Genomic DNA, 27,242 nt, shown 5'->3' on the forward strand with positions numbered 1-27,242 from the left:
CATTCACATCACTGCCAATCCGTTTCCTGGAGCCCTGTTTCTCTCCTGATCTATTGTTGCTGTTGCAGTGATGCATTTGGAACTTTTGAATCTAAGAACTTTCTTTCTTTCTGGTAACAGAAGCGGCATAAGGCAGACAATGCAGTGAACAAAAAGAAAACGATAGGTAAGACACCAGGCTGAATCACTTTTTCCGCTAGAAAACTTCAGACCCCATTTAAGGCATGTAAAATAAGTAGCTAATGGTATTAACATAAGTGGAGGGAAATGATCTATAAAATATTTTAAAAGAAATAGCAAAATTACAAACCAATCCAATAAAATGTGAGTCCTGGCTATTAAGATTTGAACAGAATTTGTGTATTTTAGAAGCTTAGAAAAGGTGGTAATTTTTAGGAGCTAGACATATGTTAGGTCTATAAAAAGTCCAAGCATTCACATCCTTGGTTTATACTTGCTCCCTTCCTCTCTATTTTTATTGTATTGATTTCTAGAACATTAGGTCTGTATTGTGTGTGTGTGTGTGTGTGTGTGTGTGTGTGTTTAATCTCATAACAACAGGGTGATATTTTTCTTCTGGGGTAAATATGGCTAGTTTTAACTTCTATGCATGTATTTATATTTATATGTATGCATTAATATATATATGGTATGTGGATTGGGGCTCCATTTTGAGGAGTGGTGTGGTATGCCTTTATGTCTAAAGATAAGGTTGGAATTAATAAGTGGAATTTTGAAAGGAACCTTTTAGATTTTGAAAAGCTGATTTTGATTATCATCAGTATTAACTGGTACATTGTTTTTTCTTTTTCAGTGTTAAGAAATGGTATGTGGCATACCATTATGTGGAAAGAGGTAAAAACTATAGGAAACAAATTGAGGGTTGCTGGGGGGGATGGGAGGGGGGATGGGGTAACTGGGTGATGGGCATTAAGGAGGACAAGTGATGTGATGAGCACTGGGTGTTATAGGCAACTGATAAATTATTGAACACTATATCAGAAACTAATGATGTACTATATGTTGGCTAAATGAATTTAAATAAAAAAATTTAAAAACCCTAATTTTAAAGATATGCCAGAAAGTACTGGTTTGGGGACTTGTAATTAATTGCTAGTATAGATTGCAGTAGATGAAGTGTGGGTTAAGACATCGGTCATCTCTAATGTAAGTTTTATATCGTGGAGTTTCCCATGAGATTTCCTTAGAACTGCTGCCTATTGACTTGGTTCCTGCTTCTTCTGGGAAGTGCTCACTGTGTCAGTTCACAGTTGTGAAATTCATTGCTCCTGATGGATACTTCTGAAATACCAAAGCATCCTCTAGTTTCCAACTCCAATCCAAGAGATCCCTGGTCTTCTGTTCTCCTAACCTAAATCCAGTTTTTGTTTGTTTGTTTGTTTGTTTGTTTGTTTTTAAGATTTTCTAACTTTGGAGAATCTCACTTCTAATGTTTTTGGTGGGAAGAGTTTTGGGTTTAAGATTTTACTGCGAAATGTAAACAGAGGTGGAGTGGGGGTTGGAGGCCAGCCTGTTTTGATCCTGAACTTGGTTGTCAGGACCAGCAGTCACTGCTCTTAACTTTACAATAGTGAGAGGGTTTGCCTCCATGTTCCTGGAAACATGAGGTTGGGAGGGTTTGGGGATGGTGAGGGTTTTTTGGTTGTTTATAGTGATGAATAGAAAATGTAGAAGAAATATGCTGTGCCATCTGGGTATCTTGTATCTGATAAAGTTAGCTTTTTAAGTGAACCTCTGTTTTACCTGGACCTTCTTAATGGTCACAAGATGGTTTTTGTGGGGGATGACTTTCATGACTTCAGGATTTGAAGATGATTAACATCATTTCAAAAGAAAACTACTTTTTAGAAGGTTCACTTAACAATAGTTTCTCTTGCTAACCATTTAGTAAGCAGTGTTTAAAAATGCTTCTATGATCTTTAACTCTGCAAAATGCCTGCGATACAGTAACTTAGCCCTCAGTTTAGTTTGCGTTTTGTTTACTTCATTATAAGAGAACTGTGAAGTCTCTTTATAGTGTTTTGTGATAACACCTTAACCTTGGTAGCAATCTAGAAGTCCTGTAATGCCAATACTAATTGACCTCCCTCTTATTTGGAAGTCTGTGGTTCTTTGTCAAGTGGTTGGAAATTCTTGACCTCATAGAGGTTAGAAATGCTCCCAGTGCTATGGGGGTTCAAGGATTCCCACTGCACTTAGGAATGGCCTCTGTTTCTCTAAGTGCTTCCTGACACTCCCTCCCTCCCCCGAAAGCTAGGAACAGTGGCTGGAGTGAAGAATGATTTGGATTTGGGATGTTTGCACTGCTTGAAACAGTAGTAAATGGAGCGATGATCTCTGAATTCTGGGTCCAGGAGTTGATGGCCTCACAGACTCCTAAAGTTCATTACCATTTCCTACACACATTTGAAGTTAAAAAAAAAAAAAAAATCCCAAACCAAACACCTCTGTTATATGCTTTGCCGCAAATATTTTTATTTCAATTAAAATGCTTTTGTTTGTTTAAATGGAGCTCTTAGGATGTCCCAGAGATGGTGTTATGCATTGGGGATGCAAGTAAGAATAAAGCATGTCCCCTGCCCTTAAGAAGCTGCCTACCATGATTCTCAGCCTTCAGTGGGCATCAGTCGCTTGCCCAGCTGGTCTAACACTGAGTGCTGCGCTGGCTGTAATCTCAGAATTCCCGTTTTGGGAATTCCACTGGGCCCTAGAATTTGCATTTGTAACAAGTTCCCAGGTGAGGCTGACGCTGCTGGCCCCCGAACCATGGGTGTCGTGGGAAGGCCAGACAGCTGGATAGAATGCAGTGTTAGTGCTGAGCTCTGTGTAGGGGCATGCTTCAGGTGCTTCTGGAACATATGGGAGGGATGGATGATCAGTCTTTCTAGACCCATTAATTCACATGAGCAAAGGCATCCCTCGTGTGATGTTCTGGTGTTCTTTTGAAGGATGAATGAGAGGTAATTATTTTAAGAGGGAAATGCTGTTCAAGACAGAGGGAACTGGGTGAAAGTCTCAGTTGTATGGGAAGGAAAGCCAGGCACATCTGCAGAGTGGCTCAGAACAAGGATGAGGATGAGTGGCTCAAGGAACAATGATGAGAATATGGGAGAAGATAGGTGATAAGAGGTACCAAATGCCAGAGATGTCAGGCAAGGTGGACCTGGCTCTCTTTAAGCTTCCCAAAGCAATACAACTCTAATCTGAAATGTTGAGCTTGAGTTGGCAATCCCCTGGGCTATAGCAGAATAGAATGCTGGGAGGCAGCTCTTCGGTGCAACTCAATAGCTTTGGTTGACTTTGAGAAGGCCTTTGAGCTTATTCTTCAAAATTAAGAAGCTTGAGAAATCCTCTGAGGCTAGAATGGATTCAGGGATCTAGAGGGGGCTCTTTCTCACCTTAAGAATTCTCGTTTGGGAAACTTGACACACTCAAGGGACAACCATGCATAAACACCAAATAGAAAACCATTTTCAAACACATTTCCAACTAAGTAGTTTTCCGTGTGCATGGAACTTCTTAGTACTTTGTTACTGGGATATGAATGTTTCTTTATTTAAATAACTAAGATGGGAGAAAGCCATAATTTCCCTTGTCCTCCCACTGAATTAAGAAAAAATCCACCGCCTTTTTTCTTTTGAAAACATGACCAATTTTCCTTTCTAGTTTTTAACTAATACCTTCTTCTGATTTTTCTATGTAATTAAACTATCCACATAAAATACTTTTACATTTAGAAACCTTTTCAACTTTCATAAGCATTCCTTGCTGTTGTACTGATGGTTGTTAAAATAGCTCAGTAGCACCTATTCTTTGATAGTCTCTTTATTGTGGAATATAGAATATACATATAGGCCTTCCTTTTGGCTTTAAGTTGATGCTAACTTCAAATATACAATGGTTCTGGAATTTAACTTTTACCACCTCCCCCCCCCCCCCCACACACATTGGGCCTGATTCCTTACTTCCCCACATGCTTTGATAGTGCTTTGATTCAAAACACTAGCAGGACATGTTTTTAGTAAACCCTCCTTTTTCCTAATAAAAGGTTAAATATAGGCCCCTGCCAGGGCCATTCTCCTAGCTTGCAAGATCCAGGAGTCTTTCATGAATATTAGTTTCATAAGTATTTCAGAAGTATTCGGTTTGAAATTCTTGATTTCTAAGACAATAGTAATGTGCATTAGAATAAGAAGTAAGGCATAGTGCCCATTTTGCGTTTTGAACTTACTCACATGTGCTGAGAACAGCCTTTGTTCTTGTGTTGTCTGAGAATCGTGGCCTGTCTGACTTTCACACTCAGTGTCCATTTGGTTGCACTCCTGCTGGTAGAGACTAGCACATGCCTGTTTCAGGCCAGGCACTTGCATATACTTCCTTAATCATTGCATCAGCCCTACAAGGTAAGTGTTGATCTTTCTGCATTTTATAAGTGAGGATGCTAGAGCTCACAGAGCTGAAGAACTTGCCAAGATCCCAGGGCTAGTGTGTCTGTGAAGCTAGGATCTGAACCTCAGCCTGCCTGACTTGAAAGCCCATATTCTACCCATCTGGGTGCTTCTGTGACCTCATTTAAAGGATTTATAAACCCTTGGCCATGGTGCCCCATGGTCAGCAGATTAAGGCCTTTTTCTTTAGCTTGGGGTCTTGTGTCTGGTGGAGTCTATTTCCCTAGGTGGTCTCTGACTTTGGCTGTGACTCTTTTTTTTGTTGAAGTTCTTGAGGCTACACAAATCTCTGTTTTAAGTGGTATGTTTCCAGGGAACCTTTTAGATGCACTGTTCATGGGTGAAATCAGTATTGCTTTGTAATCAGACCACTGGCCAGTTGCTCAGTTTTGAATCTTGGGTCTAACACTCACTGTCTGTGTGACCTTGATCAAGTTATTTCTCTTTGAACCTCAGTTTCCCCATTTGTAAAATGGAGAAAATTTATTAACTCAATTGATCCTTGCAATAACCCCATGATATATGTGCTCTCAACCCCATTATATATATAGATGTGAAGACTGATGCACACAGAGTTTACATAACTTGCTCCGGGTTACTCAGGTCTAGCAAGGAATCCAGCCGGGGGATCTGAGCCCAGCATTCTGGCTGGCTCTGGAGGTGTACATTTAACCACTCTCCCCTACTGTGTACAGCTGTGGGATTGTTCCAGAGTGCAAGAGTGGAATTTGCAAGTGGATGGAATAATTGTAAGAAAATGAGACCTTGATAGTTGTTCTGACTCTTCTCTTTTCTTACTCTCCTTTTATGGTTTTTTTTTTTTTTCATTTGGCATCACTGCAGAAAGGCAATATTACCATTTGTACCGAAAAATTTTTGTTCTTGTCAAGGAAAATAATTTGGGCTTCTGTCTTAAGCTTCATGGCATAATTATATAGTAATTTTTTCTTCAAATATTTAACCACCTTAATGACTGTTAGTGCTTTCCTGTCTTTCATGCTTCTCTGTCCTTGTCCCTGGTTTTCTAGGTGGCAGTGGGAGACATTGTGAAGGTCATCAATGGGCAGTACCTCCCAGCAGACATGGCCCTGCTATCCTCCAGGTCAGGTGTGCAAGTGGGCACATTGTTTGAAATAAATGTGAACAATAAAGCATTAAGTGGTGACTATAGGAATCACAAGCCACCCTTCCCTCCCACCCCTGGAGGCACCAGCCTTCTCTCTCTGGCCTCTTCTTCAGTTACTTGTCATTTGCCTTTTTTTGTTCCTGCCTTAATCCTAAATTTTCTTTCTCCCTTCATTCCCTTGTACTTTTGTAGAATTCTTTTAGACGTATTGCTTCATTTTAGTCTCATAGCAGTTCTGGGCTATTTCGTATTCATAGGAGATGCTCCAGAACAGTGGAGTGATTCCATCAATAACACGAAGACTGCAGCCTCTCTGAGGCTTGAGAACCAGTCTCCTGGTGGGTCCAGGGAGTCTTCCCATAGAGCCAGGGCCTCCTTTACTAGCTGCTCAGAGATCCGGCCCACGTTCGCAGCATAGACATAACCTGTGGTTGGTGTTGCCCCTTCATTCGTCCACGTTGTGTCCCCCTATCTGCCCAAGTGCCACTGCCATGTTCTCCAGGTAGTTTCGTGCTGCAAAGGTATCACCAGTCACTAAGTGACATGAATAATGGACCATGCAGTCCTTGACTTTTCCTTGGCTTGATACATAAAAGTATATATCAAAGACAGAGTGCTACAATTAGGATATAAATAAACTCCTTTTCATGAGTTCAAGTTTAATTCTATGATAAGACTGAAACTTCCTATGTTTTATGTGCTGCAGGGAATCCTAGATACTCACACTGTTGGCATTTTCTTTGAATGCAGACAGTGTTGCTTTTATTGGATTTGATCATACATTGGATTCTAAGCCTTAGCATGAATTTACTGCTCGAGATAAAACATTTAAAAATAGGATCCCAGGCCCATAGAGAAGGAAGAGCACCATATATATAGGGCAGGACTCATATTTGTCCCTATTGGTTGGTAACAAGAGAAATAGGGAAATGTGGATCACTTGACAGTTTGGGGTATGAATTTTCACCATAACCCTCAGAAAACCTGGTTTTAATATGAGATGGTTTGTCTGAGCTGACAACACATTTCTAGGATGCTCATTACTGTTTGAGTCTGTACATTATGCTAAGCAGTCCACCGAGTACATTATCCCATTTAATCTTCCCCCAAACCCTTGGTATCCCTACTTTATACATGAGAAAACACAGAAACAGAGATTAAACAACTTCTAAGTCCCCACAGCCCACAAAGGTAGCAGTAGGAGATTTTAACTTAGCCAGTGGGTTGCAGACTCCATTCTCTTGACCACTAGCTATGCAGCTAACCCCAGTGATTAGAAATAGGAATACAGTATCTACCAGGATTATTGTTTTTTCTTTTTAAGACTTTATTTATTTATTTGAGAGAGAGAGAGCATGAGTAGGGGGAGGGGCAGAGGGAGAGAGAGAAGCAGTTTCCCCACTGAGCAGGAAGCCTGACACAGGGCTCGATCCCAGGACCATGGATCATGACCTGAGCCGAAGGCAGACGCTTAACCAGCTGAGCCACCCAGGCGCCCCTGCCATGCTTCTTGTTATTCTTTGAGTGTTCTGTCCTTAAAATTGGATGTTTTGATTAAAAAGTTATGTGTTGACATAGTAAAAGGTACAGGGAAGAAAAGGCTTGCCAAGCTTGATTGCTGAACTCTGGCTGTAATGCTCTTCAAAAGCTGTGTTTGTACTGGCTGCATCTAGGGTGGCTCTTTTGGTCAGGAGCAGGCCAAGTCTCAGACTCTAAGGGTCATCCAAACACAGTGGCAGAGTCTTGGCTGGAGCATATTGTGTTTCCCTTAACCTACCAGTCCTCTTCGCATTCTCCTTCAGTTATTTCTGCTACTTAAGGTCAAGCAGCATTATGTGGGGCCCGTAAGTGTGGATCATTGGGCAAACAACTTTGTGTTGGTGTTGAGCCTCAAAGAGGAGTGTCTTTCTGGTCAGTTAAGACTAAAGTGGTTGAAGGGCCAGTCAGCAGACACAGTTTCCATGGTAGAGACTTTATGAGCTGTGAATTTGTGGAGGGGATTTTACTAAACTTTGGCTTTTAAAATTTCTCTCTCCATAGTGAACCTCAGGCAATGTGTTATATTGAAACAGCTAATCTAGATGGGGAGACGAACCTTAAAATACGTCAGGTAAAGTAATCTTTTATGACTTGTGTTGTTATGGAGACCCAAATTGCAAATTTGGTTCACTATTCCAATCAGTGTATTTTCTAGAGAAAAACGTTCTGCTAGATAGGGTTATGCCTTAACCCTAGTGGAACCCATGGGAAGAACTTGGCTTTTATTATGAAGGGAACCATTGAGAGAGACAGTGGAGTTAGAAAAAGTGAGCTTCGTCCAAGTATGGATCATGAAGGGTATCTTGCCTTAATTTATATCTTAGATCTATGTCTGTTAGTGCAGGTGGAAAGAGATCCTGTCAGCTAGGTTGAGCCACATGGTGGAAAGGGCATCTTCTATATGGAGAGATGCAGTAGGCAAGCTCTGGGTACCTTACTTTACATAGTTGTTTTAACTGACACTTTAATTCTAGAAAGTAATACATCAGATACAAAATTTCTATGCCTCAAAGCTGTTCTTACCATATATTTTAATTCTAGAATGAAAAATGGCCTTTACTGTAACACAAATTCTAAGCATTTGACACCCAAATTTTCTGTTGCATAAAGTTGAATTTGATAATTCTGTCCACCAGTCTTTCTTTTCTATCTTAGATATTTGATTTAAGTAGGGTATTTTTTTTTCTGTTTAAAGAAGTGTTGCTGAGTACTAGATATAACACTAATAAGACATTATATTAAAAGAATGCTTTATTCTGTTTTTATGACTTGTATTAAAGTAGAGCTAATAGAGTGCTCTCTGCAAGGTGCTTGAGTATGTGGTTAATTGAACATGGATCTTCCCAGCACAATGGGAGAATCTTAACTTTGCACTTCATTGAATTCTTTGGAAACTTTTGCATTAGGTTGCTATGGCAAAGGCTGCCTGGGAAGTCTATCTTGAGGGGCTGGTAGCTTGATTTGTTAGCCTCCCCAGTGACTCCATTTTAGATGATTCATTATTTCCTTTGGATTAACAATGGGGATGCTGAATGTTGTCCCCAAACCTGGAAGATTGTATTCAGTTTCCTCTTTTGGTTTAACATTTTAGGGTCTGAGTCATACTGCTGACATGCAAACAAGGGAAGTATTGATGAAGTTATCTGGAACTATAGAATGTGAAGGACCCAACCGCCATCTCTATGACTTCACTGGAAACTTGCACATAGATGGGAAAAGGTATCACTTTTGCTTTTCTTAGTTTTTATTTTATTTTATTTTTTTGTTCTTAAATGGGACTAAGAATTACTGGAATTGGTAAAATATCAGCTTGTTTTTTTGGTTTTGAAATATTTTAAAACCATGAGATTTCTTATGTTTAGCTTAGATATGAGAGACTGAGCTTTTCCTGAAGCACAATTTCAGTCAGTATAAACTTTCCTTCCCTTAAATTTAAGGAAAGAACTGATTTTTGTCAAGAAAAACAGCCCCAGGGTCTGAAAGGAGATTAAAAGTACTGGCTGTTTTTCTGTGTGTCCTACCTACCAGGAAGGAGAGGTGGTTTGGGCTGCATAAAATTGTCCAGAAGAGCAGAGGAGAAGCATATCAGGTGTATAAGAGCTAATCTATTTATTAGAGAAACATCCTTTTTTTTTTTTTTGTGACTAGCATTCTTCTAAGTAGCATTTGTTTTTATCAAGTTGAGTGGAAGGAACAGCAATTACTCTTCCTTTAGAATATTCACTGCCCTGTTGTCTATATTTCGTTGTCTTTGTCCTCTTGGCATTTGTTTGATTGTTGGAGAGTCATTTTTGTCATTATGTTGGGGTGCAGTTTCTCCCTTCTGCCCATCTTTAATCTGCATGCTCCTTACCGATGCTTCCCACATTTGTATTTTGAACAGACTCAGAGGGAAGGACCTAATCGTGGGAATCAACCCAAAATAACTATGACAACTGTGACTGCTTTTTTGGTTTTCATTTAGCACGCAGAACCATTCAGTCGGCTCCCCCTTTTGAATTTCTACATTATCACTCAGCCTTTTATTTAACCATTAAGTCATCCTTGACAAATTTGATATTCTAGCTTTAGAGTCTGTAAAATAAACTGGGTTTCCCAATGAATAAGCTTCTTGTTATTTTAGCAATTTCCTTTTTGGGTGTATAGTTTCATGCCCGGGTTTTAAGAGAATACAATTCCCTCTAACATTTTATAAGAAAAAAATATATTTTTCTTGTAGTGATGAATGGATAGGATAAAACTTTTTTGTGGATCCCTTTTTTTCTTTTTTTTGTAGATGAAGGCAATGGTAACTTTCATTGCTCCTCTCAGTGAAATAGTTCAAATTTGAATAAAAGAAACAATCGAATTAATTGATTGATTGTGGGTTTATGTTTAAGGGGGAAAGCTCATGCTCATTTGTCAAACTATCATTAAATATAAATGTTGTTTCTTATTTTTAGCCCTGTTCCCCTTGGGCCTGACCAGATCTTATTAAGAGGTACACAGCTTAGAAATACTCAGTGGGTCTTTGGCATAGTTGTTTATACTGGACACGACACCAAACTCATGCAGGTAAAACATTTCTATGCTGAAAAACAATGCTGATTTCAGTCTTTATTTTTTCTGTCCATTTTTATGGAGTAGAGAATGCAAATGCAAATGTTGCATTTAGGGGCTCGAATTTGTGAACCTAAATTTAGAAAGGAAGTACCTTTTATTTCTGGTTCCTTGGGTAGTTTTTCCTGGATTTCCATTATTCTCTCAGATGTTTGTTACCTCTTGCTTGAAATATTGATGGTCTTTGTTTTTTCCAGATTTAGGGGGATGATCAGTTCTAACTTATTTTATCTTCTGGACTTAAGCAGAGATTCAGTCTAACTTTCTTATATCTCTACTTCTCTTCCTCACCTCACGAATTAGGATTTAATAGTAAATTGTACTTTTAATTAAATCCTTGGCAATTTAAAATCAGTTATTTTTGAACTAATATTTATTCTTCATACACCAAAAGAATTAAGTTAAAATGATTTTGCTCTTTCTCCCTGTTAATGATTTTCAAAATATTTGTCAATTTACAGCAGCCTGCATTTGTATTATGGTGTATTTTGCCAGACAGCTTTTGAAATTCTATATAAATCAGTGTCCCAATGTGTCATTTCTTATATTTCTTTGGTATCTTTTGGATCTTATTTTGCTAATGGTTGCTGTTTGCGAGAATCAGCTTTTCAGCTTGTCTGTTCTTTTGTATCACTTCCAAAGCATGTATTTGACTGTATTTCTTAGTTCAAAATTATTTAGTGACCACCACGCACCAAGTCTTGAAGTAGGCTGTGTGGATACAATAGTGAAAGGCCCAGCTCACCCTCTGGGAGCCACACAGACTAAGGAGTAATACAGAATTACCAGGTAGAATGAGAATCGCTGCAGTATGTATCATTACAAAGTGCTCTAGGTGTCTACAGAAAGGCCAAGCAACCCAGGATTGGGGCTGTTAGTTGACTAGATACTAGAAACCCATTTTAGATGGAGAGTTGGGGGGGCGGCTCTTGTGTTGGCCGACTGTTTGAGGTCAGATGATGGAGGAGGAGAAAGTTAAATGTTGATTAGAATGGATGAGGTGATAGACCCCATTTCTACCCCAGCTGGGAAATGCAATGGAGACAGGGTGGCAGGGAGTGGAGGAGATGGTGGGCATGATAAGGCTTCAGAGTCTCGTGACATTGAAGACTGTTGCAGTTGCCGCTTAACTGGCTGATCAATGTGTAGTGAGGACTGGGAGATAATGCATCTGGTGCTCCGTGCTATGATTTTGAAGACAGGATAATGGCAGGGCTGGGGCCAAGATGGATACCATAAGCCAACTGCTCACCTCTTTAGAGGGTGAGGGACGTGGCTGAGAGGTTGGTGGATTTGTTGAGGGACGAGGAGAAGACAGTGTAGCCAAATGGCATGAGTTTCACGGGTGAGTGTTTTAACATGGCATTCGAGTCATAAGGGTCAGAAGTACTATTGGCTTCAGATTCCAAGGCATGTGAGTCTTCACTGGAGCACCCTCTGCTTTGAGGAGCTTCAGGGAAGAAGTGCCCTCAGCTGGGTAAGAAAAGCTCCCAAAGGGGATGAGGACATGGAAAAGTTTTGGCCCTGGGATGCTAGGGTGTGTTGGAATGGCTGCAGTGGGAGTGTGTACGTGAGGGTGGGGATCCATGGCGGCTGAGAGAACAAATAGTTGGTGAATGCTGAGGCCCCTCTTGGGTGGATCAAGATTATTCAGTGTATCTGAGATGCGTTTTATCCGTCCTTCCTGCTAGGTCCTCACCGGTTCAGAACTGATTAGAAAGTTTAAAGTTTGTTAGTTCTGAATAGCCTGTTATGTGGAGACTTTGCTCTGATGAATGGTTTAGGGCTCCACTACCTACTAAGTATCCTCTGACTTCCCAGTCCAGTGCCAGCAGCCACACCTAACACTGGGAGCTCTACTGACCACAGATCACTTCCGTTTTTATGATAAAGAGACAGAGATGACAAAGACTTAGCTCAGATTTAGATGGGACCCCAATACCTGTTTTTAGATTGTGCATATTACAAACTTAGCCACTCTCCAAGATTGTTTTTTTCAGGGTGACATTGGTAGTACAGCTTTGTAGCTAAGGTGTAAGAGATCATCGAGTTATACCTAAAAATGATCCTACCATCTTTTCAGTGAGCAAAGTGTGCACAGTTACCTCCTGAAGTTTGCTCTCGTGAGTGAGATAGGCACTCCTTGCACCTACGTGTGATAAGCCCGTGCAAGGCTTATTATGTGTTGAGTGTTCTCGTACAGAATGATGGAAAGACCCAGAAACATCTGCACTAGACTTGCTGTGCCTTTAGGACTGCAACAACAAGTAAACATGATGAGCTTTCAAGAGGAATATAATAGAACACCTATAGCTGGAAGCCATCTTGTTGGTGAAATAACATTTTTTGTCTGGACTTGTGCTGCTTGACCACAGAGGGGAAACACAATTACTTTAGGGTTCTTCTACTTTTTTGTTTGCTCTGTAAACTCTTGCCTCAGTGTCTTCTCTTCAGAGTTCCCCTGTTTCAAGTTCAGTGTAGTTACACGTGGAAATATTTTCAATATTACTATTTCTATTGGTTGATTTAATGGGAAGGAGGTATCATCACATTAATTACAGCAAATACTTAGTGCCCACATGCATTGTTCTAAGCAATTTGCATGTATTAACTCATTTATTCCTCACAATGGCCCTATGAGGAAGATACTATTATTGAGCCCATTTTCTAGATGAGGACAATGAGACCCAGTGTCTAATAGTTACTGAAGTTACACACCCACCCAGTAAGAGAGAGATTTGGGATTCAAACCTATGCAGTTTGGCTCCTGAGTCCATGTTCTCACTAGTTACTCTACCGACTACTTTTTTAGGAGGGCAGAAAGTGTATAAAATTCAGGTCAATTATAAACTTTTCAAACTCTGACATTTTGGCTTTTTTTTTTTAACTATTATAAGTAAAATTTTTATTAAATACATTTATCAGCACTAGTTTCATAGTTGTTTTTAATAGCAAAACATTCTAAGAAATGTAAATGACAATAGAGATGGTTCTGGAATTATATATAGCCACTTAATTCAAGTTTTTATTTTTTTATCACTATTAAAATTTTGTTGAATTAACAAACCATAAAAATAACTTTTTTGCTATACAATTCTATGTGTTTTAACATGTGTATAGATTCACATAATCACTAACATCTTCATGAAAGATGTTAGCTGAAAGATGCTTATTTCTATTAAGAACTCCATTACTCAAAAGCAGAAGTATTTTCTAAGAATTTTATGGAAGAGTTTAAAATGCTAGTCAGAATTTAACATTACAAGCTCATCATTGTAAGTTGAAATGTTCAGGGAATGGGAGTGAATAGGCAGAGCCTGACTTTCCACAAAGTGTGTGTGATGAAGTTTGGGGCTCTTGTACTGGATGAAAGATAACTTTTTCTAACCCTGTTAACTGGCTACGACTGAACCATTGGAAAAGATCAGAAGCCAATAAACTAATGGAGTCATAGAAATGATGCTTTTTGTAAATTTTTTTCTCCCTGTGCTCCAGTGAATGTTCAGAATGATAAGATCATGAGTTTTAAAAGATGGGGATAGACAGTCTTGGAACTGGTCTGTTGGCTTCTTCCGTAAGACCAGAGGTGATATGTTGTCCCCATCAACCTGTAGATGGGATTTGATTGATGGGTCAGCCTTCACTAATAGATTTCCATTTAGAAATTTAAAGGACTTTTTTTTTTTTTTAAGTCTGTAAAGGACAATTCAGAGAACTGAAGTGAAAGGGAGAAAAGAGAATATAAAGGAAGTTGTTGCTGTGCTGTTTAAATACTGAAACATTTCAAAATGACCAGTAAACTGATTCCCTACCTCCCTGCCCTGCAGAAAACCAGGCCATGATGGTAGTATTTGTGGGTTTGGTGATAGAATTCAGGTAACCATTTCAGTGATGTTGTGGTACGAGCTTCTCTAGGGAACTTAGGGATGAATTGCTCTCTGTTTTCATTTGATTTTATTTTTATGTTGTGGTTTTATTCATATTCTTCTTTTTGGAAACATTTTCATCCTAACTCTTTTAATGAGCAGATGAGTTGAGAACAGTGAAGAGTGCTGACTTAAGTTTTGCATAACGCACCATTTTTATGGCCAGTTAATGCCTTTCAAGCTTTCAGATCATCTGATTTTTGCAAATCGGTTGCCAGTAGAGAGACCAAGCTTGTGACTCATGGAGGGAGACCTGTAGACTGAAGCTCCTGTGTCCATCTGCCCCTATCTAATTCCTGGCTTCCGGTCTAATCCAGGCTCTGCTCCCCTCCAGGAATGGATTATTAACATCTTCTGGGTTACTGTATTAGTTTCCTATTGCTGCCATAACAAATTATACAAATTTAGTAGCTTAAAGTAACACAAAGTTGTCATGTTAGGTTCTGTAGGTCAGAAGTCTGGTATGGGTCTCATCCATGTCACAAAGCCTGCAGGGCAGCATTCTTTTCTAGCACACTCTAGGGGGTTCTAGAGGAGAATCTGTTCCTTGCCTTTTTCTGCCTTCTAGCACTGCCCAAATTTCTTGGCTCATGACCCCCTTTTTCCATTGTCACAGTTGGCAATATTGCATTTCTTGGGCTATTATTGTGTAGTCACATTTCCCTCTGACTGTAGCCAGGAAAAGATCTCTTCATTTTCTGTTTTTAAGGGCCAATGTGATTAAGCTGGACCTACTTGCATAATCCAAGAATATTTCCCCAAGTCATATCCTTAATTTTTTAAAATTTAAGCTTTTTTATTTATGAGAGAGAGAGAGAGAGGGACAGTCAGGGGTGGGGGAGGAGAGCAGAGGGAGAGGGACAAGCAAACTCCATGCTGAGTGTGGAGCCCGACACAGGGCTTGATCCCAGGACTCCGAGATCATGACCTGAGCCAGAACCAAGAGTCAGACACTCAACCAACTGAGCCACCCAGATATCCCAGTCATATCTTTAATTTAATCATGTAAGCAAAACCCCTTTTATCACATAAAATAATGTATTTACAGGGTCCAGGTATCGGGGCATGGACATCATTGGGGAAACCATTATTTTTCCCACCACAATTACAATCAGAACATTTTTAGTAAAATGACTTCAGGTGCATAATTGTCTGGTGCAAATAGGTCTATTGACTTTTCCAATGCTGAGAGAATAATAGTTCCAAATTTTTCACCTATGCGTAGAGGTCCTTGAACCTGGCTTTAATGAATCTTTCTGAACTCACTTGCCAACACTGGCTTCTGTTTGAGCTGGAATGGTTTCCCCACCTGCAGTGAGACATCAGACCATGCATGTTTATAGATGGCTAGGCTGTCTTCCACTTTTGTTTTACTTTCCTGTCTACATTCTGTTTATGACTCAAGACTGCACTCAGATTTCTCACAGCCACTAGAGCTTTCCTGACTTTCCTGCTTTTTTCTTGTTCAGTTTTCCAAATGAACTCTGTCCATTTATTTATTTTGATACCTATTGATGTCAACACCTATTTTGCATTTTGGATGTGTATGTGTCTGTGTATGTCTTTTTTTCCTCAATTTTGAGGGGAAAATATATACTGCAAAAATAGTTCTTTGTATATTAATTATAGAGCTCTATTATTACCTTGAAGATTCAGTCTAGATTTTTATGGTACAGAATCTTTAAGTTTCTCTTGAATTAATGACATCCTGATTTCTTTTAAACTGATTTTAAGTGATTTAGAACTTGTTTTCTAAGATTGCAAAAGTAGCTAATTTTGTACTAAAATGTAATCATAAGTACAGATTGAATTATGAGTCAAAATGTGTTATTATTTAAAACTAGCTGTTGATTCAGGAATATGGTACACTTTTTAATTTCATTGGTTATTTGGCAAAAATATAGTCTTTTATTTTTATTTGTTGAATTTGGTTAACTTACCTCCTTTTTTCCCCACTCCTTAACCCCAAGCCTGTTCTGTGACTCTTATACATTTTTCAATGCTGTTGTACAGAATTCCACAAAAGCACCCCTCAAAAGATCGAATGTTGAAAAAGTGACTAATGTGCAGATCCTGGTGTTGTTTGGCATCCTCTTGGTCATGGCCTTGGTGAGCTCAGTGGGGGCCCTGTACTGGAATGGGTCTCAAGGTGGAAAGAACTGGTACATCAAGAAGATGGGTAAGTGTCAGGATGGAGTGCTTGTTGAAGTAGGATGAAACCACTTTGGAAAACCCTTACAAGTGTGGTTTATGTGTGGTGGCCATGCCATCCTTCATTCTTTTGGCTACTCTATAAAAGGCCAGCCTTCTTGAAAGATTAGGAGTCGTGATGAAATGAAGGATGGACACATGTGGGGATTGTTTTATATTCAAATGATTGTATTTTTAACTATTTTTTGAGTTATTTTCTTAGTGGTTGCTCTAGGGATTACAATAAATGTCTTAGTTAATCAGCATTTGCTTCAGATTAATACTAAATTCCAGTAAAATACAGAAATTTTACTCCAGTATAGATTCATTTCTTGCCCTGCATTGTGCTATTATCATATATATTACATCTGTTATCAACCCAGTAATCCAGTGTTATAATTGTTGCTTTATATTATTTAATGTCGATTAAGCAAAAAGAAAATACACTTATAGAGTGTACATGAACCTACTTATTTACCATTTCTAATACTCTTCATTTCTTCCACAGATTTGAGTTACCAGTTTGTGTTATTTCTTTGCTTCATGTAGCTTTATCCTGTCATTGCTTTGGGCTGTCATATATATATTACATCTGTGTATAAGGCCAATGATGCACTTTTATAATCATTTTTGCCATGTTTTTTTAAGTCCAAAAGAAAGGATAAAAAATATGTAATTGTCTTTTATAAGTACCTGTTGTGTTATTACCTTTACCAATATCCTTTGTTTATGTGGATTTAATTCCTGTCTGGTGTCATTTTCTTTCATCCTGGAGAATTTCTCGTAAGGCAGATTGGAGAGCAACAAATTCTCTGTTTTTATCTTGGAATGTGTTAATTTCTCCTTTGTTTTTGAAGCGCAGTTTTGCTGATACAGGATTCTTGTAGAATTCTTGGTTATGTTCTTTTTCCTTTCAGTACTTTGCATATGCCATCCCACTGCCTTCTGGCCTCCATTGTACTGATGGGAAGTCAGCTGTTAAACTTACTTTTTCCCTTGTATGTGAGTCATTTTCTATTGCTACTTTCAAAATTGTCCTTGGTTTTCAATAACTTCGAGTTTATTTTGTTTGGAGTTTGTTGAGCTTTTTGGATGTGTATGTTAATATTTTTCATCAAATTTGGGAAGTTTTCAGCTATTATTTATTCAAATATTGTTTCTGCCACATCTTCACTCCCTTCTTTCTGGTAATTCCATTATGTACCAGTTGGTCCAAATGATGTGACCTTAGGCTCTGTTAATTTTTCCTTATTTTGTTTTCTTTCTCTTTTTGAGATTAGGTAAGCTCTATTGACCTACATTAAAGTTTGTTTCTCTCTTCTCCTAGCTCACATCTACTCTTCTGGAAAAAAAACTGATTTTTTTTCAGTTTCATAATTTCTACTTGGTTCTTTCTTTTATCTCTTTCTTAATGTTCTCTGATTAAGCAATCATTGTCATCATACTTTCTTTTAATTCTTTAAACAGTTTCTTTTAGTTCTTTAAATATATTTATAACAGCTTCTTTGAAGTCTTTGGTCCATCATCTGGGTCCCCCCCTTAAAGGCAGTTTCTATTGCTTTTTTTCCTGTTTCTTTGTAGTTTCATATTTCTTTGTTGTTGAAAACTGGGTGCTTTAGATAATATGTTGGGGCAGTTCTGGATTCTGTTTCCTCCTCCTCTTCCTTGTTGCTGTTTTTTATCTGTTTAGTGACTTGCCTGGAAAGATTCTGTGAAGTCTGTTTTCTCCTGCAGTGTATAGCCTCTGCTGTTACTGCTCAGTTTTATTTCCATGTTCTGACTTTTTATTGCTTTTCAAATGTATAGTTTAAGATATATAGTGGTTTGTAGTATATTCACAGATTGTGCAACCTTTACCTCTTACCTAACTTTAGAACATTTTCATCACCACAGAAAGAAACCCTATCTTCATTAGCAATCACTCTTCTCCTTGTTTTTATTTTCAAGCCTGGATTCCTAGAGGTCAGCATAGCTTAGAGGTTAGCCAGTGATTGGTCAGAGGTTGTTTGACCTATGTGTGGCTTGTAGAATGCCTTCAGTGTTTGGGGAATTTAAAGTCTGCCCACATTCAATCAGGGACTAGTTGCTCACAAGTACCCTCTCTGGTCTCTCCTAAGCAGGTGCAGCCTTATGCATGGACATGACCTTCTGGACCACCAGGGTTGAGTGTGATCTTACCAAGGTTTCTTTGGCCATTTCTTTCCATGGATATCTTTGTTTAATTTCTGGCTAGTCTTCTGGTTTGTTTGCTCCTACTAGTATTGTGAGATATTTGTCTTCCCTGATTATTAGCCACTGAAATCTCTATTGTTTTTGACAGTGCCCTCGGCGTGGCTTTTTTCATGCTGTGTTCCAAATAATGTCATCTTTCTCAGGCTGTTCCTGTCCTGACAACCTGCCTTACTCTAAGAGTACCAGCCTGCCTCACCCTGGGACAGAATTTCTGCAATATGGAGCTGGGGCATGGGGTGGAGGGATTCACACTGTCAGTCCCAACCACCCACCCAGAACAGAATTTAAACATCATGGCTCAAGGGGAAAGGAGAGGGAAATAGCTTCTGACTTAAATGCCTAAGGTTTCCACTTAGATTAAGTAGAATTTTTGAATACATGCTTTTGAATTTTTTGTATGCACTGTGATCACTTTCTAAGCACTTTAAATGTTTGTTTTTGATAATTTTATTCAGTTTTATTGCTTCCTTTTTTTTGAGAGATTTGCCAATTTCCTTACATAGCAATTCCAAAAATAAATAAAATTTAATGACAAAATATTTTAAAAAATAAATCTGAACTTTAAAACTTTGGAATCTTTGCTTGAAGTTTTTGTTATTCTTTAAATATATTTTGGTTAAACTGATAAAAACATTTTTTCCTTTTCTAATTATCTCATGCAAAAAAATCAAACACTTTTGAATGCCCAGGAGAACTATTATTGCCACTTTACAAATATGACTGGGACTCGAGTTGTAGGTGGAATCAAAACTCTTGGTTTTGGTTCTTAAAATTTGGATATGTCTAGCTTCAAATATGAAGATTGAATCTTTGTGTACATATATAGTTTCAAAATGTCATGATCTGGGTAAATAAACAGCATTGGCATAATCTTGGTAAACAGGCTTTGTGGAAGCTGGCATTTAAATTGCCTAATTTCAAACTCCAGTACTAGCTGTATGATTCATGATGGAAGAATAGTCTTTATGTCCCACCCATAATGCTGTCTGCTTTGTTCTCTTATGGAAAAGTTGGAGTAGCTCTATTAAAAGCCATCAGACTTCACAGTTACATTGTCACTGTTGGAGCTTTGACTTCAGTTTCTATCAGATTCTGTCCTTCATCATCTCCACTTGATTGTTTTTGTTTGGCTGAATGAACTTTTATACATAGGGTCTTCCCCGAATGTGCTCTGCTTATTGATAATATATATGATGACTCAAAGTTGCTTTTGGCCTGTATTCAAACCTGACATTTGAAATTTCTTAATACATAATTCTAATTGTCAGGTATTTCTTCCTAAGGAAATTATACCTCAGAGACATTTGTTAACTATTGGTACTTAGAGATCCTATTTAGCAACTACTTAGTTCAAAAGAACAAGGTTGCAAAGTAACATGTCAGAAAGAAAAGAAACAATCGACAGGAAAAACAGAAGCCTTGGTAGGAGAGAAGAAAATGAAGGGATGGTAGGAAGGTGAAACTACTGATTAGCTTGTGCCTACTCCCTGTTAACCTTTACCAGCCCCTTATGCTGCCATCACAGCTACCCTCCAGAACTTGGAGGCTGAGTCAAACCACTACCTTTTGACTAATTTCCTGGAGGTAAAGCTCAAGTGTGTTTTGAAGTCCTTACAAATTACTAATCTCCAATCCTAGCCTTTTGCTATCTTGAAATACCAGTTCCCGTCAAGAGGCGTCTTTGATACCAGTCAAACCTTTAGCCTACTGCAACCTTTCCTCACCTCTTGCCAAGTTAAGCTCTTAGTACTCTTTCCTTTAACCAGGGTGTCATGGTCATCAGGAAAGAACTTTTCTCTTTTGATACAGACCTTGTACCTCTTTTCTCTCCCCTGGTTCCTCTTCCTGTCTAAGCTGACTCTACTTCTGCTTTGGATTTTGTCCCCTAGGGGTCTTGATCCATCATTAGGGGTCCTCTTCTGTTAAGATTTTCTTCTGTTATCTTCAATAAATAGCTCCAGTCTTCCTGCTTCCCTCTTTTTACCTGCTACTGTTGACACTTTTTATATCTTACAAACTCTTTGGAGTATCCCAGATGGACTCTTACCTTAGTAAGGTTGTAGATATTCCTTACAGCCATTTGACATGCCTGTCTTCTTTTCTGCATCCTTTTTAGTTAGCTGTCTTCTCTCTTTCTGCCAAAACTTACTAAAGCCTCTGTTCTTCTGGATGGCCTTCAGTGACCATGCCTTCCATTAAAATAAACCTCTTCCGGTTTCAGCAATGCCCTATGAACTCCTCAGTAGATGTATGCTGCTGCATGGTCAGGAAGGGGCATGCTCACTCCTGCCCACTCCTGCTCACTCCCCTCCCCTACAACATCCTGTTAGAAGCCAGCTCTTTACTAGAAGAGATTGTATTAATAGTCTTTGTATTCACAGTTCATACCATATACTAAGTGCTCCATAACTGTTTTAACTCAGATCTCTAAATTTATACATAAGCCTGTAGACCTTTTTGGTGAACATCTTTAGAAAAAGTCCACAAAAATAAAGTAAAAGGAAACTGAACGAGATGAACTAAAGTGATACAGGTACTTTGGTTTTTGTCCACAGACACGACCTCAGATAATTTTGGATATAACTTGTTGACGTTCATCATCTTATACAACAATCTTATTCCCATCAGTCTGTTGGTGACCCTTGAGGTTGTGAAATACACTCAAGCCCTTTTTATAAACTGGGTGAGTATCACAGCAGAGTCTCAAAGCTGAGCTGCTGGAGCAATGTCAACCAGTATTTTCTCATACTCTCTCAGAGCATCAGTCCTTCAGCTGAGCTGCCAGAAAAGGACAAATATGGTTCCTTTATGATTGGGTCTGGGACTTAAACTGGCCAGAGAACTGGCAAGGGATCTCTGGCAAGGCTGTCCCTGAGCCGGTGATGGCAATGACTGGTTACCTGACACCTCAGCTTCCTAGTCTACAAAACTGGAGGACGTTGGTCCCTATTTATTCCAGGGGTTCTTGTGAGGATTAAGGGAGATCATAGAGGCAGAGAGCTGAGCGGGTGCATGCCTCCTGGTGAGTGGAGACAAAATGGCTGCAAATTCTGCTTCTGCTTTTACAGTCTAATTAGTGCTGCACGAAAGGTCTCATAGTTGTGTCTATTTCAGTGTGCATTGCATGTCAAAGTTCATGGGAACCATAAACTTGGATTCTGGTGCAAGAGTGGAGAGGTGTAATTTTAAAGCAACTGCCATGCCATGAAGCACTGGACTTCAGCAGCCAGTATTTGTAGACTGGGTGCTTTCATGTGCATTTTTATTTGATCTTCACAATAGTCTCATGAAGGAGGTATTGGCTGAACTCAGAAGTATGGGTTAGTCTAGGTCATGCAATGATCATCTCAAAACCAAACCTTCTGTATATAAATTGCTTGTTTTCTTCCTCTAGCACAGTGTTTCTCTATACTAATAGCCACTGTACTTTCACCCCCAAATTAAAAATGAGCACTAATATTATCTGTTGTAGCTTCTTTTCTGTGTTAGTCTAAATGAAGGATTAATGGTATATATTTTCTGAAGCGCCCTCCACCCCTTCTCTCTCAGGACACAGACATGTATTATCTAGGAAATGACACTCCTGCAATGGCCAGGACATCAAACCTTAATGAAGAGCTTGGGCAGGTGAGAGCCTCTTTGGGAACTTGGGTAGTGGTGACTCCAGCATCAGGGGAGACCAGTGCTAGAACCACAAGAGATTTCAGAAAAATAGTTGTCTATGAACGTGGTTTTGATGTCTGAAGAGCTATATATACAGCATTTGAAAGTATTGTGAAATAGAAATGTTAGTTGGCTTTGACCTGCTTTTTGAGGCATCAATATATTTTATTATCTAGAAGGAGCCTGCAAAAAAATAATACAAAAAATATACTGCAACATTACTCTGGACATTAAAATTGTTTATCAGGAATAAATGATAGCGAAAACGGTGGTTCAGATATGCAGGTATTGGGTAATCTTACAAAACATGGGGCAGCTAATTTGAAGGACATAAATCTATTAAATTTCTCACACTTCTTATATTTTGTTTCTGGAGCATTCCAGGGAACGAGTTTCTTTTCTGCCATTACCCTTGAAACTCCTATTGCCTTTAATGAGTTGTGTTTTGCATTGTATCTTCATCTTATGTTGAAATTACTGTAAGGAATACCCTCTTTTGAATGCATTGCAATTAAAGATTATAATTTCATCTTATACATCTTATTTAAACCTTCCAACAGCCCTAGGGGGTGGGTGCTATATATGTCAGACTAAATTTGCCTCCTCTTTGAACCCTTTTACAGTTTTTCAGGTAAAGTTATTTGATCTTTCTTCTATGCCCCCATAACAGTCTCTCCAATTATGAACACAGTAAAGTGAGAGACATGTTAGAGATGTGGTGTCTGTTTCCATCTTGAGCCTTTTGAGCCCATTCGAGGGTGTGGATGTGTCTGGGATGAGGTCTTTGGTTGCCTTGGTCAGTCTAGCATAGTGCTCAATATCCCATTGTTCTCAGGACCCATTAACTGGATCCTAGTAATTGAAGGATTAAAAGTGCTCAAGTTGTATCCAGGATAATAATGCATCCTAATTGGGAATATAGGAAAAGTTTGCTTGCTCAAAAAGTTTTGAGTTGGAACTTAAGGATAATAGGAGAATGAGAGCAAACCTGGATAATTCCTTATTAGAAATTTTTCATTTTTTAACATTTTCATATAATCTTTTAATTTTTTTTAAAAAGGGGCAGAAGGAAACACTTCATTGGAAGGCTGATTCTACTGAATTTTTTTATACCCCTAGACTTACTGCATAAAAAACTTATATAAAAACTTATTTATAGTTGGAGCATGAATTACCCATACCTTACTAATATTTTTGTTTCTATGTAATATTTGACTTCTTTAGGAACATTAATAATTTTCCTTTACTTGACAGCCCTTTGATTGCTTTAAAAATAATTCATAGTGTATTTGCCTATATTGTATCATTAAGAAAAAGTACAGAATAAATAATTCACAGTATTAATCCCTCTTCCATAAAACAATAAAGCATGGCTTCCCCTTGTGATTCTTGGAGTACATCCAGCATCCAGCAGCAATCATGGCCTGAGAAACTGGAATTTTTACTGGAGACAATTCTGCTAGTTACTCTCCCTTCAACCAATCCATGACATAATTTTCCAGGATGTTACACGTAAAATGATGTTCCGTATCTTCTGGCCAAGTTCTTTGTTTCATAGATGTGGAAATTGGGGCTAAGAAGGATGAGGTGACTTTTCTAGAGTCCACATGACTAGTTAGTATCCAGAGCCTGAACTGGGCTACTGTCCTCTTGTGATCTTGAACTCTTTTCCTTCTTCCCCATCACGTGATCCACCAGAGGGAACATAATTCACACAGCACCTATGCATTTTGAGTTCATCTCTTTTGCATCCAGTTAATTATGTCAAAATGGTTGGCTTGTTAACCTCTAGAAATTTTATCTTTTCACCTTTGTATATTGAAAGCTTCGTGTATTAAGTCTGTAAAATTTTGTATCTCAGAAAGTTATATATAATCTATAGCAGTCCTATGCTGCCTTCATGTAATCTTAATTGTTACTGTAATGGAGGAAGATTTGTTTGTTCTGTGTTGTTTCAGTATATGCCTTCCTAATTCAACTAGGAGTGGAGTGATTAAAAAATATTTGAGGGTTGCCAAAGTTTGAGCTTGTGGGAATAGGTTGGAGAGTGATCTGTGTCTTTAAGATGCCTTATGGTAGAACTTAGTGCTTAGGCTTATAGGTCGACATGGCTCCAGGCTGTTACTGAAGCCTCCTTTGCACATTTCCACACAATTCGATTCTAGGCTTGGTTAGTGGAAAAGGTTTTTAAGTGGTCTAAGTGTGAAAATATATTAATTTTATAATAATATATAATTGTATATAATTATAAAATGTATTTTACTGTAAGGATATTTACCATTTAAAATTAATAGAGATTTTTGACTTTCTCTGCTTGACTTATTTCACTTAGCATAATCTCCAGTCACAAACTGAGGGTTCTAGAGGGGAGGGGGTGGGGGGATGGGTTAGTCCGGTGATGGGTATTAAAGAGGGCACGTACTGCATGGAGCACTGGGTGTTATATGAAAACAATGAATTGTGGATCACTACATCAAAAACTAATGATGTATTGTATGGTGACTAACATAATAAAATAAAATAAAATAAAATAAAATAAAATTAATAGAGATTTTGAAAAATATAGAAGGGGAGGCATGATCTATTGGTCTCTGCATCTTAGCTACAATGTTGATGTATGTTTCTTCTATTCTTTGATTTAGGTGAAATACCTATTTTCTGATAAAACTGGAACTCTTACATGCAATATCATGAACTTCAAGAAGTGTAGCATTGCTGGAGTAACCTATGGGTAAATATGTTCATCACTTACTAAAAATTTGATTTGTATTCTTCCAACAAATAAGTTTATTTTTAGCTGCTTAGCCAAATGCCTTCTTGATATTTTCAAAGGATATTTATAAGGGATTTAGATACGTAATTACTACTGAATGTATTTAATATTTAATGAGTCCCAACTTTGAACAGTTAACCAGTTTATTCTGCAAATATTTACCTAGTGAGAAATCCCTGGATTTAATGCTATAAGTTTAATTTTAAAACTTTAATTCTATAAATTTAAATTCTATAAGTTTATATTTATAATCTAATAATTATAAATGTCTTACTCATATTTTGATCTGAATGCCTGTCTTTTTTATTGGTGTTTAATTGATATGTAACATTATTAGTTTCAGATGTACAACATAATGATTCAGTGTTGGTATATACTGCAAAATGTTCACCACAATAAATCTAGTAAAATTTATTTTTTCTTGTGATGCAGCATTTAAGGTCTATTCTTTTAACAACTTTCAAATATGCAATATAGTATTTATTATTAACTACAGTCTTAATGTTGTATGTTAAATTCCCGTGACTTATTTATTTTATAAAGGGAAGTTTGTACCTTTTGCCCCTTTCACCCATTTTGACCACTCCCTATCTCCTGCCTCTGGCAACCACTAACCTGTGCTCTGTATCTATGACCTACTGCTGCCTTTTTTTTTTTTTTGAGTGCACGTATAAGTAAAATTATGTGGTTTTGTCTTTCTCTGTCTGACTTATTTCACTTAGCATAATAGCATCAAGGTCCATCCATGTTGTCCCAAATGGCAAGATTTCCTTTTTATGGCTGAATCATATTCCATTGTGTATATGTGCCATATTTTCTTTATCCATTCATCCATTGATAGACTGAGGTTGTTTCTATAGCTTGACTATTGTAAATAATGCTGCAGTGAACATGGGGTGCATATACCCTTTTGAGTTAATATTTTCATTTTTTTGGATAAATATCCCAAATTGGAATTGCTGGGTCATATGGTAGTTCTATTTTTAATTTTTTGAGGAATCTCCATATGGTTTTTCATAGCAGCTGTACCAATTTACATTCCCACCAATAGCACACAAGAGTTCCACATCTTTGGCAGCACTTGTTATTTCTTCTAACCATTTTAACAGGTAGGAGGTAATCTTTCATTATAGTTTTGATTTTCATTTCCCTGATGATTAGTGATGTTGAACAAATCTACATGTATCTGTTGGCCATCTGTATATCTTCTTTGGAAAAATGTTTACTCAGATCTGCCCATTTTTAATCAGATTGTTTTTTTTTTTTGTTTTTTTGTTTTTGCTATTGAGTAGTATGGGGAGATATATATATCTATATATATATATCTATATGATATTAACCCCTTCCCAGGTATAGGATTTACAAGTATTTTCTCCCATAGGTAGGTTGCCTTTTCCTTTTGTTGATGATTTCTTTTGCTGTGCAGAAGCTTTTTAGTTTGATGTAGTCCCACACTTGTTTATTTTTGCTTTTGCTGCCTTGCTTTTGGTGTCAGAGCAAAAAAATCATTACCAAGACCAGTTTAAAGGAGCTTACTACCTACATTTCCTTCTAGGATTCTTATAGTTTCGGGTCTAACATGAAAGTGTTTAGTCCATCTTGAGTTAATTTTTGTATATGGTATAAGATAGTGGTCGAGTTTGATTATTTTGCATGTAGCTGGCCAGTTTTCTCATTTATTGAAGAGATTGTTTCTTCCCCATTAAATATTCTTGGCACTTTTGTCAGAAATTAACTGACCCTAAGTGTGTGGACTTAATTTTGGGCTCTGTTTTCTGTTCCATTGATCTATAGGAGTCTGTTTTTATGCCAATACTGTACCATTTTGATTAGTATAGCTTTGTAATATAGTCTGAAATCAGACTGTGTGATGCCCCTAGCTTTGTTTTTGTTTCTCAAGATTCCTTTGGCAATTTGGGTCTTTGTAGTTCCATATAAATTAGAATTGTTTGTTCTATTTCTGTGAAAAATGCTGTTGGAATTTTGGTAGGGATTGGATTGACTCTGTAGATTGCTTTGGGTGGTATGGACATTTTAACAATATAAATTCTTCTAGTCTACAAGCATGAGTATCTTTCCATTTATTTTTTATTTTTTTTAATTATGTTATGTTAATCACCATACATTACATCATTAGTTTTTGATGTAGTGTTCCATGATTCATTGTTTGCATATAACACCCAGTGCTCCATGCAGAACATGCCCTCTTTAATGCCCATCACCAG

The 27,242-nt window shown here is 38.0% G+C and overlaps 1 protein-coding gene across 3 annotated transcripts in view; it reads left to right on the forward strand.

The window, feature by feature from the left end:
- The window catches only part of LOC102734599 (phospholipid-transporting ATPase IB), a 567,820-nt gene that overhangs the window by 129,741 nt on the left and 410,837 nt on the right, over window positions 1-27,242 (forward strand). For all 3 annotated transcript variants that reach the window (XM_081814745.1, XM_081814746.1, XM_081814748.1), the window contains exons 5-14: window positions 121-166; window positions 815-855; window positions 5,498-5,571; window positions 7,636-7,705; window positions 8,726-8,853; window positions 10,077-10,188; window positions 16,173-16,338; window positions 21,137-21,264; window positions 22,131-22,208; window positions 24,887-24,975. In XM_081814745.1, coding sequence (XP_081670871.1) covers window positions 121-166; window positions 815-855; window positions 5,498-5,571; window positions 7,636-7,705; window positions 8,726-8,853; window positions 10,077-10,188; window positions 16,173-16,338; window positions 21,137-21,264; window positions 22,131-22,208; window positions 24,887-24,975 — 932 coding nt within the window. The remainder of the gene's footprint in view (window positions 1-120; window positions 167-814; window positions 856-5,497; window positions 5,572-7,635; window positions 7,706-8,725; window positions 8,854-10,076; window positions 10,189-16,172; window positions 16,339-21,136; window positions 21,265-22,130; window positions 22,209-24,886; window positions 24,976-27,242) is intronic.

Source organism: Leptonychotes weddellii, chromosome 3, assembly GCF_054177405.1.
Source record: "Leptonychotes weddellii isolate Sample4059 chromosome 3, ASM5417740v2, whole genome shotgun sequence".
Lineage (NCBI taxonomy): Eukaryota > Metazoa > Chordata > Mammalia > Carnivora > Phocidae > Leptonychotes > Leptonychotes weddellii.